General features: G+C 48.5%; 1 protein-coding gene across 5 annotated transcripts in view; it reads right to left on the bottom strand.

Annotated features, from left to right (window-relative positions):
- The window catches only part of TMOD1 (tropomodulin 1), a 63,612-nt gene that overhangs the window by 23,688 nt on the left and 20,997 nt on the right, over positions 1–18,927 (bottom strand). For all 5 annotated transcript variants that reach the window (XM_019555002.1, XM_019555001.1, XM_019555005.1 and 2 more), the window contains exon 3: positions 1,183–1,302. In XM_019555002.1, the coding sequence (XP_019410547.1) occupies positions 1,183–1,302 (120 nt within the window). The remainder of the gene's footprint in view (positions 1–1,182; positions 1,303–18,927) is intronic.

Consider the following 18,927-nt stretch of genomic DNA (forward strand, 5'->3'; position numbering starts at 1 on the left):
GTGGGCGAATGAGAAGAGGCGGTGGGGGGAAGTGAGGGTGGCAGCTGGGAAGTGGTGCCTAGGAAGGGCAAACAGACATGCAGAAGGGAAAGTAAGGAAGTGGCAGGGAGTGGCGGCGACAGGCAGGAGTGCAGAGCCTGTGCTGGCACCCTGGGGCCAACGGGGACCCAGGGTGGGGTGGCAGGAGTGTGAAGATTGGGCACGGGGTCTGCCTAGATGCATCGCATAAGCCTCACATGCAGTCCACAAGAGCTGCACGCGATGGAGCTGGCGGCCTGGCCCCATCTGTCTCTCCCATCCCACCCACCATAACCCCACAGCCTCCCATTGTCCCCACCCCTGCCACATGCCCCAGACCCATCTACACGCAACCGCCATACCCACACACTCCCCACACCTCACTACACACACCCACTCTCCAACCACATCCCCCCACATATACCCTCTTACCACCCACACACAATATACAAGACTAGGACTGTATTTTGAGCTATTATGCAATTGCCTCTAGATACATTATGCAAGGACACATACATCAGGACAAAAATATTTTTAAATAAAATTAAAATAAGTTATAATAGACATTTTATTTTTTAGTATATGATTGGGGGGGAGGGGGGGAAGCAAGATGGTAACCAGGGAAGTGGCACCCATCAAGGGGCAGGGCTACCCTTGCAGCCCTCAACAGCTCACCAAAACTCGTTAAGTAGTCCTCCACCCAAAGTAACTGCCTGCCCCTGCTGTATCCCCCTCCCCACCTCCCTTTGCTATCCACCAGTTCTCCTCAGGTAAGGTTTCCAAAGTTATCCCAATTTGCAATGGGTAAAACCCAGAATTGTTTCTATGTACTTCACTTAAAGTATCCATTGCAAAGTAGTGTATTCTCCTCTCCTCACCCCCAAGTCACACTCCTAGTAAAATCAGACCGTCTTGAAAAAGGATTGATGAGCATTTCTCTTCAGTCTATACTTTCTAACCATTAAGTAAATCCCACCAAACCATTTTATAGGTGCAGGGCAGACTTTATGACCAAAACTTCCCTCACCTGATATGACAGCCTTATACAAAAAGCAGAAAGCAACATTTCTGAAGTCAGTAACCCATTACCTGAAAGAAGAGCCAATGAAGAGGAACAATGATAGACAAATATGGGATCTGCCTGCCCATGACACTTGATCTTACCAGCGATATCACAGAGTTCTGCATCAGATGCATTAGCGAGGGCTTCCTCCAGCTCTGGCTCCAGAGTGACGCTTTCCAAAACAGGATCGATTGGCTTCTGCTTGGGGACCCATGCCTTCCCTATAAATAGAGAATTATGTCACTTGCATTCTGACTGCTGGTACTTGCAGAATCAGATTCACTTGTTCCACAGATTCACTTCAGATGGATTCTGGGCAAAAGAAACACCAATGTTAAAGATGGAAGGGACACATTAGTAGTGCAAGGGCAGCGTTTCTCCCTTGGTAAGCAGAAGAATTCTCAGAAGAACTAGAGAGTCATGGGGCCTTGGCCCCAGATCTCTGGGAAATCACCCTGCATTAACTTAAAATGGGTTTCAGCCCTGGCATCTGTATCACCAGTGACTTGCCTAACTCCTTGGGCCTGGAAGGTTTATTATTTTCTGGATTCTGTAACAAATGTTTAATCATTGTTTCATACACAGGAGCATAACGGTGCTCAGCACTCAGACACACCTGACCCCTGTAAGAAATCTCCCTGTCTGAAAATATCCAAATGCAAGGGTGCTTAATGCCTGGCCCACAGGCCAAGTCTGGTCTATGTAGCCATGACTTCCAGCCCACAGAGCTCCCAACAGGTCCAGAAATTTGTTGTCAGGGGAGTAGTGACAATACTGCCATCCCTCCCTTTCTGCCAAATTCCCAAGCCACACACAGCTGGATTAGGGACCAGGCCATGCCCCCTTTCCCCCATGATGCAAGATCAGGCCTATGGAGGAACCAGGCACTGCTCTTCCAGCCACTGGGGCAAGAAGATTGAGCACCACTGTGTAAGTGCATTTACACTATATTATACAACATGACTCCCTTGAACGATGTGAACACTCCTTACACACCTTCTCCTGTTCTGCACATGCCAAAGGCCCAGAACATGACATATGGTTGATTTATGGCATGTCCCTGATGATTTCACAAGCTTAGTCTGAGATGTGCTCATGAGAGCAGTGCTGGGCATGTGCTCATAGTGGGCGCATGACATTTTTGTTGGCATATATGGAGCAGAAGCAAGCAGGCAAAGAGTGTATTCACATGGCAACACTCCGCAGGTCAGTCCGACAGCATGCAGACTCCCTATCCAAATAATCAGGATTAAAACAGCACAAAAAACAAACCAGTCCAGAAATACAGACATGCTACAGCATTCTGCCATTGTAGAAGCACACACCAATCCAGCGTGTGCCATCTCAAGGCTAGCCACAACTTCCTGCCCACCTGTCCAGGGCAATCTGCCCACCTGACTCACCTGCAATACCTTTGATGTAATGAAAGAGTTGTTTCTAGGTGGGAGGCTGACCTTTCAACGCCCTAATGCCCAGGGCATACTACACAGCTCCAACCTTCCCTTTTTCCATGTCCCATGTCTTGCAGGTGTTATACTACTAACATCTCCTCTATGCACCCCTCTGATGCCAGGTCCTCCGACTCTTGTAACCATGCCCTTCTGGCAGTGGGCTCTCTGCACCCCTGTTGCTGGTGCCTCTCTAGCGCCAGGCTCTCTGCGCCTCTTTCTCTGGAACTGGGCTCTCTATGCCCCTTTCTCTGGTGCCTCTCACTGGACTGCCCATATTGGGTGCCCTTTCTCCAAGCACTAATGAGGCCTCCAAACCTCCCCTTCTAGCCTCATCCCAGTCCCCCAGTGCAAACAATTACCCAAGCATAAGCCTCTAGGTTATAACATAAACACTAACAATGAAGATAATGCTCTTCCCCTTTAAGAGGACAAACTTCCAACCTTCATATAGCATGCCTCCAACCCTGGGTACCTGAGGAGCTCCTGGAGTTTTACTGTACCTGGGTAGTAAAACAGGCAGCACCAGGTCTCAGGTAACTCCCCCACACAGTAGCTCCTTTCTCTGGCAGTTGCCAGAGACAGAATGCCTAGCTATCTCCAACCTGAGCTTATATATCCACAGGGCCCTGCCACTTTCTGGTCACCTGCTGCCCAATTACTCCATTACTCCAATGCACAGCTTTAGAGCTCTGCTTAGCCGCCAGAGCTCCCTGGGTGGGCTGCTTCAGCCTTAAAGGAGCAGGCACATCGTGGTGCCTGCTACACAGTGCTGTAGGCATCTGTCTCTATCACAAACAGCAAGGCTGCACCTGGATAGGCTAACACAGGGGCATAAGGGAAGGCCTGATTTGGGTATTCAAAGGCTTGTTGAGCTTCTGCAGATCAGTGTTTATATAGCAGTGTGGTGAGATTCACCACCACCTGAGCAAAGTTAGCAATGAACTGCAGGTAGAAATTGGCAAGGCCCAAGAATCTCTGGAGCTCCTTAATGTTCCAGGGTGTCTTCCATTTTCATACATCCTTCACCTTCTGTGGCCCAATTTTAAGCCCTCTGGGGATAAAATGGAACCAAGAAACTCAATGGAGGTTTGGTCAAAGGTGCATTTTTCCAGCTTAGCTAAAAGGCCATGTTGGCATAGCCTCCCTAATACTGCCCAGACATGCAATGAGTGTCAGTTAGGGTCTTCTGAGAAGATTAAAATGTTATCCAGGTAGGCAATAATGACTTGCTCCAAGAGGTCCTGCAGTATATCACTGATGAAGCGATGGAATGTGGCTGGGATGCTGGTGATCCTGAAGGGCATAACTAAATACTCAAAGTGCTTGTATCAAGTCTAGAAGGTTGTTTTCCATTCATTGGCAGCTCTGATTCACACCAGGTTGTAATGCTCCCCGGAGGTCAAGTTTGGTGAATATGTGGGCAGTTTTTAGTGAACTGAGCATCTCTGGAATGAGATAAAAAGCATACTGATTACAGCTGGTGACCTGGCTCAGACTCCAGTGATCTACAAAGAGATGGAGACTCCCATCTTTCTCAAAAAATGGACAGGGCCTTCAATGGATGAGGTGGACTTCCTTAGAATCCCTGGCAGTTTTCCTGCAGGTATTCTTGGGGGGCAGCAAGTTCTAGCTCTGACATGGTATAAATGTGCCCACCAGGATCTTTGCCCAAGGCTGTAGGTTGACAGGGTAGCTGTAATCCTGGTGTAGAAGGGGTATGACCTGCATTTTCTTTTTCTTGACTACATTAGCATAATGCTGCTCTTTCTGGGGCAAGCTGGGTAAGGTGCACTGAACCTCCTTGGGGCAGCAGTGGTCAGAACCCCTGCTTAGATCGTAGGGAAGAAAAAAGTCCTAAGATTCCAGTACTGAAATAACTGGAATCAGAGTGAACTTCCCAGGTTTTCCATCTGTCATGGCAGGTGAACCAAGGGAACCTGAGAATCGAAGGACAGTGCAGAGAACAAATAGTCCCAACTTGAAGGGTCTCATTTATACATGCTCCGTGGGTGAACTAGGGTGCTTTAATTAGAGTGGCTCTTGGGAACACTCTAATTAAAGTGCTTACAGCATCGCATGCATTCCTTATCCCACGCTTCAGAATAGTGGCAAGGATGCATTCACTAAATCTTGTTCAATGAGTTTTAGTTAAAGTATCCCCACCACCATTTTGAAATATGGGGATGCTGAATACATGAGACACCAAGGCTGCTGGTGTGTATTAAGTAGCATGCTCCAGCAGTCTTAATTAATTGAGTCTGATGTGCTGTAATTACAGCACATCAGAGCAGGCATCCCAGCCATGATTCCTGTGGATGTTCACTACCAGAATAGTGATGTAGCAGGTTCGTAGGTCTACCCCCAGCATCTGACATCTCCTGGTGGTCAGACTCACCTGCTGCACTTTCTGGCCTTCCTCACCTCCCGTCTCTCACCTGCCACACCTTGATCTTAATGTGATTACCTGGGGAGGCTGCCTCTAGAAACCAGAGCAGCTTCTTCCTTTGTGCCTTTCTTCTTGGACAAGTACTCAGGACTTCTGTGCCCCTGAACTCAATCCTTCCAGCTTCTTTGCCCCCAGACTCAGTCCTGTCTCTCTGTGCTTCTCTGGGGTATTTCTCACTTAACAGGACTGTCTGTCTTCTCCCAGGACTGTCAGTCTTCTCAATACCAATCATGATCCTGCAAACCCTAAATGTGCCCACTTGGTATAATGTGCCGTAGGACCTACAACTGGGTCTCCAGCTGCCCCCATAGCCATGTCCATGCCTCATAGGTGGCACTCAGTTGCAGTTCTGTGGGGCTTCCCACCCCAACACACTTGGACACTCAGGACTCAAATCCTTTTTCAGGCTTCAGCCTTTCAAGCTTTGGCCCTTTTCCTCTGGCTGAGACCCTCAGCACTGACCCACTACCTTGGACCTCAGCTCCTTAGTCTCAGCCCTTGTGTCTCTGTACCGAGCAGTTCTCAACACAGAGTATCCTAGGCAACCTGCTGCATGGCCTCAAAACTACCCCCAAAGCCACAACCCAGGTCTAAACATAAACACCAACCATAGTTCCAAATTCAAATCTCAGACTCCATCTTGGTTCTCACCATACTGCAACCCTAACCCTCACCAGAGGGCTCCTTCGCAGTCCTCAAGGTAGCTTCCAAGACCACAGTTTTTCTTTTAGCAGCTTGTGTTTTCTAGAGAAGGAGATGGAGCCAGAGTGCCTGCTCTGGTTCAGAAACTGACCTTGTATCTCCTAGGACTCCACCCCTTCCAGTCAAGTGCTGCTGACCCACCCCAGGTATGGCCCATCCACACAATGAACAGCCTGCTTTCCTCAGCTACATTTGGCTCCATTGAGCTGGTCCTTCCTACTTTCCTGGAGCTCTTTCCTGTTTGCCTGTTGCCAGGCAGCTGGCTTTTAAGTAATTATTGGAAGAAACCCTACCAGGGCTTTCTCCTGGCTGCTTTCTCTCTGGCAGCCTGCTTTGCTCCAGCTTCCCATTAATTACAGCCCTACTGTGCTGCCCTTTCTCTCTCCAAGTAGCAGAGATTACAGGCCCCCTGCTATAGGTGGTCTCCCACTCCACAGGGCTAGTTGTAAGGGTAAAGCCATCTATGATCTGGATGGTCTCTGGCTTGGACTGCTGTAGTGGAGTTTGGAAAGTATGGGCCACAGTCTCATCAATGAAACTGCCCATTGCTCCAACATCCAGTAGAGTGGTTAGGACCAGAAGTCGGTGGATTTGACCTGGGACCTGGAGATGGACATACAGATGCAGCTGAGCGTTCCAAGGGTCAAGTTTGCTGCAAGTTTCCTTTATTGGGAAGGTGAAGAGAATTTGTGATCTCAAGCTGGCCCTGCTTCCCAGGTCAGTGCTGGCTTGTTTCCTTTGCCTCTTCTCCTGGAACAGTGTCTTGGGGCCCCCACTATAGAGACACACATTGTGTTGCTGGCATCAATCCCATTCATCTGGAGGAAGGCAACGGTGCCCCCCATCAATCTGCTTGGGTTTGGGTGTAGCAGTAGTGGCACATGGAATGAGAGGGGTTCAAGAGTACCTTATTTCCTCCCTCTGCTCCTGAAGATGATAGTCAATTTAAACTGCCAGATCCAAAAAGATATCATACTCTGAGGATGGTTCCAGCCATACCAATGCATCTTTTGCCTCTTCCCACAGTCCCCACTGGAATTAGTAGAACTGGGCCACCCATTTTCATAAAATCATAGAAATTAAGGGCTGAAAGGAACCTCAAAAGATCATTGAGTCCACCACCACAGCTCTGGGAGGAATACTGCTGAGATCAAATGATCCTAGCAGGGTGTCTGTCCAGTTTCCTCTTGAAGACTTCCAAGGTTGGGGACTGTACCACCTCCCTGGGAAGTCTATTCCAGATTCTGGTCACTCTTATCATAAAGAAATTCTTTCTTACCTCCAACCTGAAACCATTCTCTAACAGTTTATGGTCATTGCTCCTTGTCCTCCCCTGGGGCACCTAGTGAGCAATTCTTCTTTTAGTTTCCAATATTCACCCCTTACATACTTATAGATGGCCACCAAGTTTCCCCTAAGTCTTCTCTTCCCCAGGCTGAACAGTCCCAGATCCTTTAGTCTTTCCTCATCAGGTTTGCCCTCCAGGACCTTAATCATTTTTGTGACCCTTCTCTGGACCCTTTCAAGATTCTCCACATCTTTTGAAGTGCAGTGCCCAGAATTGGACACAGCACTCCAGCTGGGGTATCACCAGTGCCGAGTAGAGAGGAAGTTTCACTTCTTAGCCCTGCTTGGGATGCATCGGCTAATACATCCCATTATGCTATTACCTTTATTGACTACAGCGTTGCACTGGCGGTTCATGTTCATCTTGTGATCAACCATAACCCTGAGGTCCCTTTCAGCCATTGTGCTGGCCAGGACATCTCCTCCTAACCTATATTCATGTCACTGATTACTTCTCCCCAGACAAAGCACTCTGCATTTATCTTCATTGAACTGCCTCTGGTTCTGGTCCACACACCTTTCCTGCTTGTCCAGGTCCATTGGGATCCGCATCCTATCCCTTAGTGTGACTGTTTTTCCCCATAACTAAGTATTGCTCACAAACTTGGCCAGTGTGCTTTCCATATCCTCATCTAAATTGTTGATAAAAATGTTGAACAGCACGGGGCCAAGAACCAAACCCTGTGGGACACCACTGGCCACCCTCCCACCAAGATGATACAGACCCATCCACTAACATTCTCTGGGTTCAACTCAACCCACCTGACCCTGGACTTTGCCAGCCCACAATCCCCCAGTTTTTTTAAAAAAAGGGTCATGGGAGACCATATTGAAGGCCTTTTTAAAATCCAGGTATATGACATCAACCGCATCTTCCACATCTAAGCGGTTCATTACTTGATCATAAAAGATGAGGTTGGTCAGACACGACCTGCCCGCAACTAAACCATGCTGGCTATCCTTCAGCATCATGGCTTCTGCCAGTCTCTCACAAATGAACTTCTTGCTAATTTTTTTCCAAAATGTTACCCAGTATTGAAGTCAAACTGACCAGCTTATAGTTTCCCAGATCATCCCTCACCCACTTCTTAAAGACTGGCACCACATTGGCCCTTTTCCAGTCTTCCAGGACCTCTCCTGAGCACCACGAGTCTTCAGATACCTTCGCCAATGGCCCCACAATGACTCCAGCCAATTCCTTCAGCACTCTTGGGTGTGGTCCACCCAATCCTGTTGACTTGAAGACATTCAGCCATTCTAAGCGCTCCCTCACCAGTTCGATGCTGACCTTTGGTTGGCAATTGCCACCCCCCATCTCTTCAACCATTTCCATGCAGGATCACTGATGCAAAGTACTCATTAAGGAATTCAGTTTTCTCCTGACTATCAGCTGTCCCGTCCCATACTATCCTTGATTTCAGTTGCCCACCTGATCTTGGTTGCTGCCCTTGCCTTCCTTATCCCTCCCTACAAATATGAGCTATACTTGTGTATTCCTCTTTGGTGACTACCCCTTGTTTCCACTGTCTGTAAGCCTCTTTTTTCTTTTTTAAGCACTCCTTGACTTCTCTGGTAAGCCAAGAGGGCTTCCTGGCCCCTTTCCATCTTTCCTGCATGCAGAAATGGATGTTTTCTGTGCTCTGAGGATTGCTTCTTTAAGGAATGACCTCCTTTCCTGAACTCCCTTCCCCTCCAGTCCCCCTACCCATAGGGTCTCTCCCACTATTTTCCTAAGCTCATTGAAGTCACCCTTCCTGAAGTCAAGCACCTGGCTGACTTCCCTGCCCTACAAAGGATAGTGAATTCTATCATCTCATGATCGCTATCTCCCAAATTACCCTCAATCCTCTGATCTCCCATCAGGTCATCCCCTTTTGCTAGAACCAATTCCAACAAAGCCTTCCCACTGGTTGGCCCGTTCACCTTCTGTACTAAATAAAGTTCTTCCATGCAGGTCAAAAACTGATGTGACCAGTCAGATTTGGCTGAGTGCTCCCCACAGCAGATGTCAAGGTAATTGAAGCTGCCCATGACAACCGTGTCCCTTGAATGTGCAGCTTTCATCAGCTCTCTGGAAAATTCCAGATCCAGCTCCTCCTCCTGTTGTGGTGGTCTGAAGTAGATGCCTACCCCTTCTTCTCATCCCCCCTGTATCTTGACCCACAGGGTCTCAAATTGCCCTTCTCTCAAACAAACCTGGGTGTCTGAGGAGGCATACCACTCTTTTACATACAGTTACATCTCCTCCCTTCTTCCCTACCCAATCCCTTCTGTGCAGCCTGTAGCCTTCTAGGCATGCCCAGTCATGCATGGCATCCCACCAGGTCTGTTAGTCCAACAAGATCATAATCCTTATTTGCTAGCAAAAGCACCAGCTCCTCTTGCTTATTCCCCATACTCCTAGCATTTGTGTATAGATACTTAAGTCCCACGTTGCTACCCCACAATTCCCCTCTGCTCTGATGTTGTTCTAGCCTCTTGACACCTTCCTGACAGCCCTCTCTACGTTCTTCCTGCTTATCCATCCCCTGGTTTGCATTCTCATCTGCACACCCATCCCCTGTCATACCTAGGTTAAAGCCCTTCGCAGCAAGTCAGCCATCCTAGAATAAAACAGTTTCTTCCCCCTTGCCGTGAGGTGGATGGTGGGTGTCTGCTGTATAGCAGCTGAAGAGGTACACTTAGGCAGCAGCAGTACTGTTCTTCTGACAAAGATTCTTTTATGTGGCTTCCACTGTCTGGGCCCAATGGGGATCATTGGATATACCAGAGAATTCCCAAAGGAACTCCTCCATCCTGGAGGATAGGGCTGTTGTGCTCCATAAGCAGCAAGGTCCAATTCAGGGCATCCCCAGTCAAGACCCACCTTCACCTGATTCCTGGAGTACATTTCAGGTTGGGCTAGGAACAAGGGGCAGCACTGTGTAAGAAGTCCCATGAAGCACTGGCAGTCCACATCATAACTTTTTAGGTAATGGGAGATGGGTACAAAATTGCTGCATTCCAGGTCTGTCTAGCAATCTCCTCCTGCATTCACTGCGTCTCCTCATACCAGAGCTGGTTATTCTTGAGTCCTACCCTCTAGACTGAAGGATACCCACCTGGATTGAGGAGGTCAAGCAAAGGCTTAGAAGACGGTGTCACTATGTAGGCTTTGGATTCCTCAACCTTGGTATGAAGTTCAACAATAATGATCTACATATAAAAGACAGTACTGACCTTACAACCAAAGGGAAGAAGCTCTTCTCTACGGGAATCACAATTTGTTGAGGAGGGCTTTAAAACTAGGCATGTCCAAGGGCAGGGGGAAGGTTGTTATATAAGAATCTTCTAGCCATGATGACAGAAGAGTCAGCATCCATGAAGTGGACAACCAGATAGGTACTAACATCCTGAGACACTGGCAGCGTGACAGAAAGCCTGAGGCAATGAGGGGAAAACTCAGGTGTCTTTATTGGAATGCCAGAAGCATGAGAAATAAACAGGAGGAACTGGCACTCCTTCTAGCAGGTGAAGAATTTGATCTCATTGGGTTGACAGTGACATGGTGGGGATGACATGTGTGACTGGGCAGTGGATTTGATGGCAATAGACTTTATAGGAAGGATTGGGTACGGAAGAAGGGATGAGGTGTGTCCTTCTATGTGAAAGAGTGGTACCCCTCCCTACGGGTCACGTTTGATAGCAGGGAAGAGTCCCTTGAGACCCTCTGGGTCAAGATACAAGGGGGATCAGGAGAGGGAGACCTTATGGTGGGAGTCTACTACAGGCCTCCCTTGCAAGAAAAAGGAGAGCAATCAGGCATTCTCCGGGGAACTGACTAAGCCAGCTAGCACTAAGGACACGATTATCATGGGTGACTTCAACTACCCTGAGATCTGCTGGGAGGACCATTTGGCCAGCTCCAGCAGGTCAGCCAACTTCTTTGCAGCTATAGATGATCTGTTCCTGACACAGGTTGTGGAAGGGACTACTAGGGGTAAGGCCACTCTGGATTTAGTGCTGACCAAAGGGTAGGACATGATAGGCGACCTGAGGCTTGGAGGTACTCTGGGCAACAGTGATCACAACTTGATTGGGTTCACCATCCACCGAAAGGCTGGGAAAATCAGTTAGTAGAACAGAAGTCCTAGACTTCAGAAGGGCAGACTTTGGCAAACTTAGGAGGTTAGTTGAAGAGACCCTCTGTGACCAGTGACTGGCTGATTTGGGAGTTCAGGAACGCTGGTGCTTCCTTAAGAGAGCAATTCTCACTGCTCAAAAAAAGAGGCCATCCTCGTGTGGACAAAAAGCAGGAAAGAAGCCAAGAGGTTCAACAGAAGTAATAGGAAACCATTAAAAAAGAAAAAAGACACTTACAAGCAATGGAAGAATGGTTCAGCAACCAGAGAGGAGTACACTTGTATCACCGGGGTCTGCAGGTATGAGACACGGAAAGCCAAGAAAAAACAAACAAACGGGCTCCACTGTTGGACTCCTACTGAATACAGAGGGGCAGCCCACAGTTGATCCCTGTGAAAAGGCAGAGCTCCTAACTACGTACTTCACATCAGTATTCATTATATCAAACGGGGGGGGGGGGTTGTTCACCTGTCCAAAGGCCCAGGGAATATGGGGAAGATAACATGAAATCAGTCCCAAACAGATGAGGGAACTCTTAGAACACTTGAGCGTTTTCAAGTCTGCTGGGCCAGATGGCCTGCACCTGTGACCCCTGAAAGAACTGGCTGATCTTATAGCAGGGCCACTGGTGAAATTGTTCAAAGAATTATGGAACTTGGGAGTGGCCCCAGATGACTGGAAGAGAAGAAGGATGACCCTGTAAACTACAAACAAGTCAGTTTCCAGGACTTTGGTCCTGGAAATTTTTTTTGAAAAATTTGTTGAGACTGTGGCAGGGCACTATGGGTGCCTGCCACTTTAATGAGGGCAGCCATTTTAAGCTCAGGGCTGCCTATATAAACAAAGCAGTTTGGCTGCTGGAGAGAAGGCAACAACATTGCCTGGCCTAAGGGCTGCTGAGTTTCATCTGGAGGTAAGGGAGGAGCTGTAGGGGGTGGTAGGAGGCTCCTGGTCCTGGGTACGACTGGAAACTACACCCTGCCGGGAGTGGGTGGTCTGGTGGGGCTCCCAGTGGCGTGGGAGCCCCAGGAAATGCCAGGCCAGTTACCACCCCGGTGAAAGGCAGGTTGGGGCACCTTAACCCCTAGCCCTCGCTTTCGGGTGGGTTGTGTACATCGGAGGTAGTTATGGGGGTGCAAGCCCTGAGGAGGAGAGTTGGAGGCCAGGTGTGGCCAAGGCTGCCTGAGCCCTGTGGGGGGGGTTTGAGAACCTGAGGAGGAGACTTGGGGCCAGGCATGGCTACGGCCACCTGAGCCCACCTGTGGAGGGAAGCCCTAAGACCTCGACTAAAGGGGGCGTTATAAGTAGTGTGGAGCCCCCAGCGTGAGGGGGGCGGCCTGTGGAGCCCTGTGAAGGGAGAGGGGGCTCAGCCAGAAAGAGAGAGCTGAGTCCTGACCCCAGTAAGTCCTCCAATGCGGGGAGGCACAGTTTGGGTCAAATACTACACCAGTAGCAGCACTATGACCTGCTGCCCGGGGGGGGAGTGAGAGTCCTCTGTGAGACCCTGAGGCACCAGTTGTGGTGTGAGGTAACCCCAGCTCCCCACATCTGTGGAGGAGGACCCAGAGAGGGGCACCCCGGCATAAGAACTACTAGATAAGTTCCGTAAGAACTACTTCATGGTCAGGGCAGCTAGGATCTGGAACCAACTTCCAAGGGAAATGGTGCTGGCTCCTACCCTGGGGGTCTTTAAGAGGAGGCTTGATGCCTACCTAGCAGGGATCATTTGAGCCCAGTTTTTCTCCTGCCCAGGCAGGGGGTCAGACTTGAAGATCTATAAGTCACTTCCAACCCGACTTCTATGATAAGAGTATGGGTCATACATTAAGGCCTGCCAGAGCTTGCCCTGACTGGCCCAGGCAGGGGCCAGGACCAGGAGGGTCAGAAGGGCAAGGAGGCCCACTGAGAGGGATGCCCAAGAGCCAGGGGTCTGGGGTCCCAACTGGCCTGGAGGTGGGCCGCGACTAGTGTGAGCCAAAGGTCCCAGTGAGGGGACCACACCTGAAGGGAAACCAGTGGCAGGGAGATATATGGCCTGGTATGATGGTGGCAGAGTCCGCCTGAAGGGAGGAATGCAGTTGGGGGGTCCTACAGCAGGGCCCCATCGTGGGGGACTGGCGCATATGAGAACATCATGATGTCATCAGTGAGGCTTGGGCTGCAGTGTAGGGGAGGAATGGAGCCGCAGATAGCGCCCCCTAGCAGCGGGGCAGAAAGTGAGCAGCCTCCCGCCTAATTACATCTATTAATTAGTCAATTAAGACCAAGGCATGGCAGGTGAGAAGGCAGGCAGTTTACCCAAGAACAAGTGGGCAGGCCACGTGGAGATCGGCCCCGGTAGGCCCCCTGTTACAGAGACCAACAATTACAAACTGGCAACTGGTGGGGTATTAAGAAGTAATCAGCATGACTTTGTCGAGGGTAGATCAGGCCTCACAAATGTGGTATCCTTCTATGACCAGGTAACTAAGCATCTGGATGAGGAACATGAGGTTGATTGTAATTTACTTGGACTTCAGCAAAGCTTTTGATTCTGTTTCTCATGAGATTCTCTCAGCTAGATTGAGAAGCATTTGGATGCTTATCTTGCTGGGATCCTTTGATCCTAGCTGACTTCCTGCCCTTGGGGCAAGGGGCTGGATTCGATGATCTCCTGAGGTCCCTTCTAGCCCTAGTGTCTATAAGATCTATGAAAGCCTCCTACATTTCTCTCACCTCCCTCCCCTGCCTGCCACTGTCTATACTAGTGGTCTACAAAGTGGGGAGCGTGCAAGACTATCCATTGGGTTGCAGGAAGAAAATATTAGAACTTCTATTTATATAGATAGGGGTGCGTGATCCTAAAAAATTTGGAGACCACTGGTCTGCACAGTCCCAGAGCAGGGCGAGATCAAGAGCCCTGGGGCAGCTCCGGAACTGCTCCTGAGTCTGCTCCCAGACTGGCTGGGAACAACCAGAGAACAGCTGCTGCTGTCCCTAGTTGAGCCTAGCTCCCTATGCAACCCAGCTGGAGTAAGACATGAGCATTTTTGGAACCCTGACTGCTTCTGGTTCTGCTGGGGACAGTGAGGAAGGGGGGGGGGGGCAGGGAAGAGGAACAAATGAAAATGATGGGGATGTGGGGGACTTATTAAAAGTTCCCAGCTGCTGCACCTGCAGCATGGTCTGAAAGGGATGTGCAACCACACCACTGTACCCCTTCTGGATCTACCCTTTGTCAGGTGAAAGGGAGGGAAGATTTGACCTGCCACCCAGTAGGGGGTGGAAGAAACTTCTCATCCTAATCTTGTGATAGGCCCTATTACCATGGGGCAGGGAAGGAGGCACCATTGCCCTCTCCCTCATCAGTCGATTTGCCTTAACTGCCTTAAACCCTGTCACCACTTTGTGGGAGATGGAGCCCAGAACTGCTCATCTTTCTGGCTGGTGGGGGGTGGGCATTAAGGAGTGAGGGCCTTGGCAACCTCAGTATCCAGAGCATAGCAGGGACCAGAGCAGCAACAGAGTCCCCACTGGGCCAGGGGGATCCCCTGTCTTGTGGGGAAAGGCACAACTCCCAACACACTGTGATGGGCCCAGTCACAAGGAGGGAGTGTGCCCGACCCCACTGGTCACCTGTGAAAGAAAACTACTTACTTTCCCCACAGGGCTTCCTAGAGCAGCAACAGCAGTAACTCCCCAGATCTGTGGTGTTAGAGAGAGGGTCTTGCCTTGCTGGCAAAAAGTGCCACATATGGAGCTGTATCACACTCCACGGCATGAGTGGTTCACACGAAGAAGGTTGACAAGCCCTGGCCTCAAACTTTGGACCAGGCTATCACAATTACACAGGCAACATCAATCCCCCAAGACACCCCAGAGAGAGAAATTTTCAGGATTTTAAAAATGGCATAACAGGAGTAGTTGGAGGAGCTGAAAGAGCATGTCAAACCAGGCTGTAAATGGGAGAGGAGTTATCTTAAGCAGCCCTCCTAGGGCCTCAGCAAAGGAGACAGCAACAGCTCAAGAGGTCGCAGCTTAGAATGTCACCCAGGACTATTTTTGTATCCCCTCTGAAACCTTGGTCAGCAATGCAACAGTTAATTAAAAAGGAGAACAAAAAGCATGCTGCCAGGGGTGGCAGGAGCAGCGGGCAGGCTGAATGTGACTAAATTTAGGCAGCACAAAGCAGCAACTGCACACTGTATACTCTCTCCTGAGATGAAATTGAAACTCCCATTGTCTTTCCTGGAACAGCCTGTTCTTGCTTTTCATTCTGCTGGTTATTGTAGCAGTAAAAGGAAAAGGGGGATTTCAATTTCCGTGGCAGTTGCAACAAAACCAGACAAAGTACTATGTGTAAAATTACTTTTTGCCTGTGTTCGGGGTATGTTAGCTTAAAATGTTTAGAACGTTCTGTCTTGGCATTTAAAATTAGAACTGCATTGTCTTCTTAAATGAAGAATCTCTGTCTTCTTAACAGCGCCACTGAACTCATGGACACTAACAAAAATGCCAACAAAATGCTTATTAGAGCTACACTGGGAAAAGTTAATGGGACAGTGTTCCACTGGAAGACATGGTTTTGTTTGGAAAGGAGAAAAAAGCTTTATAACACTGGGCAGACAAGGTTCTTTGGGAAGATGTAATATCTTTTATTAGACCAACAGAAAATATCACATCTACCCAAAGAACCTTGTCTGCCTACATCCTTGGACCCAACATGGCTACAACCAACCACCTTGCAAAGCTGGGTTGATTTTACTGGAATGATCTGTGGAAGAAAACCAAGAGAAAAGTCGCACCAATCCTGAAGTGTCCCATTTTTATATCTTTTGAATAAAATGCTTAGGTTTTAGGTTTCCAAATTACTTTCAGTTTCAAATGTTAATTAAATAAATAAATAAAATTTTGAATTGGGCTTTTAAAATCTGCCATTATATTAATATTATCTACAAAAATCCACACCAGCTTGTATTCTTATTACTTCTGTCCTTCTCGGTACTGTAGGAAAGGAGGAGTCCAGTGGGTAGAGATGGGAATGAGCAGTCAGGATTGTCCAGCAAGAGCATGCAACATCTGGGTTTTATTTTATCCCCAGTTTTGCTAGAATTCTGAATATGAGCCTTGGCATGAGTTCAATTTGTGCCATTCAAAACTTCTGGAATTTTAATTTCTGGAATAACAGAAGGCACATGCTCATGGTCCTAAGTCGAACTATTTACTGCTCTCATTCTACCACTGGAGGGATGCTGAGCAGGTATTCCCATGTACTTTGCTGGGGGGACTTGCCTGCCCAGTTGATTCCTGTGAACAGTACAGGAAATGCAAGAACAGAAAAGCACCAATTGCTGATCTGGTTGACACTGCCCTCAGCCTGCCCTGGCTTATGTGGGAAACTGGGCGGGGAGAGGGACTGAGGCACTTAGCCAATGTTGGCAGCAGTGCCACACTCCTCCCTGGGTACCCCAGTAGAATCCTAGTCCCTGTGTGCAAAGTAGGAAAGGCCAATCAGCCAGTTCATGGCTCACTGGAAAAATTCATGTTTAATTCTTTCTTCCAAAGCAGTAAATGGAAATTCAATCCATCTCTCCCAATCTTACTTCGCCTGCCATTCCCTGCCAGCAAACTGCACTATGCCTCCCGCCCCCCGAACACTGCCCATACTATATGGATTCCTTTGGGGGATTTCTAGGGATGCCTTTCTCCCAGGGTTTTGGGGACTACTGCCCCTTCGGCAACAGAGTTCAGGATGGAAAGAAGCAAGCAGTGGGGGTCCCTCACGGATCTGTGTTGGGACTAATGCCGCTAAACATATTCATAAATGATCTGGAAAAGGGAGTGAGTAGCAAAGTGGCCAAATTTGCAGGTAACAACATTATTCAAAAGTGTTTAAGACCAAGGCAGACTGCAAAGAACTGAAGAAAGATTTGGTACTACTGAGTGAATGGGCAACTAAATAGCAGAAGAAATTCAGTGTAAATAAGTGTAAAGTAAAGCATATAGGCAAAGATAACCCAACCTATTTCTACACTATGATGGGCTCTACATGAGCTGTTACCATGCAGGGAAGATCCAAGAGTCGTTGTGGACAGTTTACTAAAAACATCAGCTCAGTACTCAGCAGCTGTCAAAAAGGGAAACAAAACAATGCAGATTAATAAGAATGGATGAGGACCCTTTTTGCGGGTGAGAGGATACTCATATTTTTCATTGTGTTTGAATACCGGAAGACTGAGTAGGGGCTGATAGGGGTAGAAAGGAGGCTACAGGGATGCTGCAAGGACACCTAGCGTAAAGCCCTTCCAGGGTCTAGGACCTGGTGGGCTGTGTGGAGGAAGAAGCCCAAATACTTTAGGAGTGCTGCTGTTTGCTGGGGGACTGTGGTACCAGACAGCAAACACTGGGCCTGGGGGCCCATGAGGGGCAAGACCAGGGGCCCAGAGCCTGCGAGGGGCAAGACTAAGGGCCCAGCAGCTTAGGGTCCTGGTACAGTAGATGGAGGGACCCAGATAAAGTGGATCAAGAGCATGGGCCCTCAGGCCAGACCTACTACCCAAAACCACCTTTGCCCTCTAGGGGCAGGCTCCCTGTCAGATCATAACATCAAGGCACTGCAGGCAAGATGATGAGATGGGACCCTGAAAGGTAGGCAACAAAGTGGGGGCCAGGTGGAAGGCAGAAGACTACACCATTCCAGCACCAGTCTACATTACATAAGGGTTTACAAAATAGTAAATGGCAAAGAGAAAGTAAAGAGGAATTTATTTACTCTCTTTCGCCATACAAGAACTAGGGATCACAAAATGAAACTAGCAGGTAGTAAGTTTAAAATGAACACAAGGAAGTTCCTTTTAACACAGTATCATTAAAGTGTGGAACTCACTGCCACAAAATGTGAAAGTTGACAGTTTAGTCAAATTAAAAATGGGATTGGACAAATACTTGGAGAAAAAGCTATATCAGTAGTTATTGAGCGTGGGAGTTAGGGGTATGGCTTCTAAACCAGAACTTCCTAGACCTTAAATGCTGGAGGCTGAAAGTGGGAGAGTAGCAGTGGGAAATCCCTGGTCATACCTTGTTCACTCTCCTTTTCAGCATCTACTGTGTGTCACTCTGTGACAGAAGATACTGGGCAAGAGTATCCTATGGTCTTCCCCAGTAAATGGTGGTGCTTACATTATTATGGGTAATGAATACATGTTAGCACTGACATAATTAAGGTTCAAAAAGATTTGCATCTGAAGCATTTTAATCCATTTCCCACTATGACCATTGAATCTGGTCTTGCCATCTACCTCTTCCAAAGACAGCAGCATCTTTCTAATTTTTCTGTCACCAAAGATTTAACGCTTGGCAGAGGGTGGGACTGAACATGAGCCCAGGTTTACCTGCAGGCACACGGAGCTCTGTAACAAGAGCTGTGGAACAGGGCAGTTTGCAGAATGAGCCCAAGGGAGCGGACAAACTGTTCACCTATTCATCACCTACTGCCAAGCTCAAGTATTAAGCAGCTTGCCCCTCTGCTCCTCAGCTGCTTCCTTACAGATAAACCCACCTCCTGCAGAGGGCATGAATGGGGAAAGCAGGACCTGGCTTGAGGAAGGGGGGATGGAGCTTTCTGGTCTACCATGAAAGCAAGGAAGAGGCTGTGAGTGGGACTGTGTAAGGGTTTCCATGAAAAAATATGGGCAGAAGACAACAAGGCAAGGGCTGAACGGGCCAGAACTGGTCAATCTTTTTCATTCCAAAGGGGAAACTATGGAGTGCCTAGCATACATCTTGTCAAGAACTTCAAA

Source organism: Crocodylus porosus, unplaced genomic scaffold (assembly GCF_001723895.1).
Source record: "Crocodylus porosus isolate Cpor-Errol unplaced genomic scaffold, CroPor_comp1, whole genome shotgun sequence".
Taxonomy (NCBI): Eukaryota; Metazoa; Chordata; order Crocodylia; family Crocodylidae; genus Crocodylus; species Crocodylus porosus.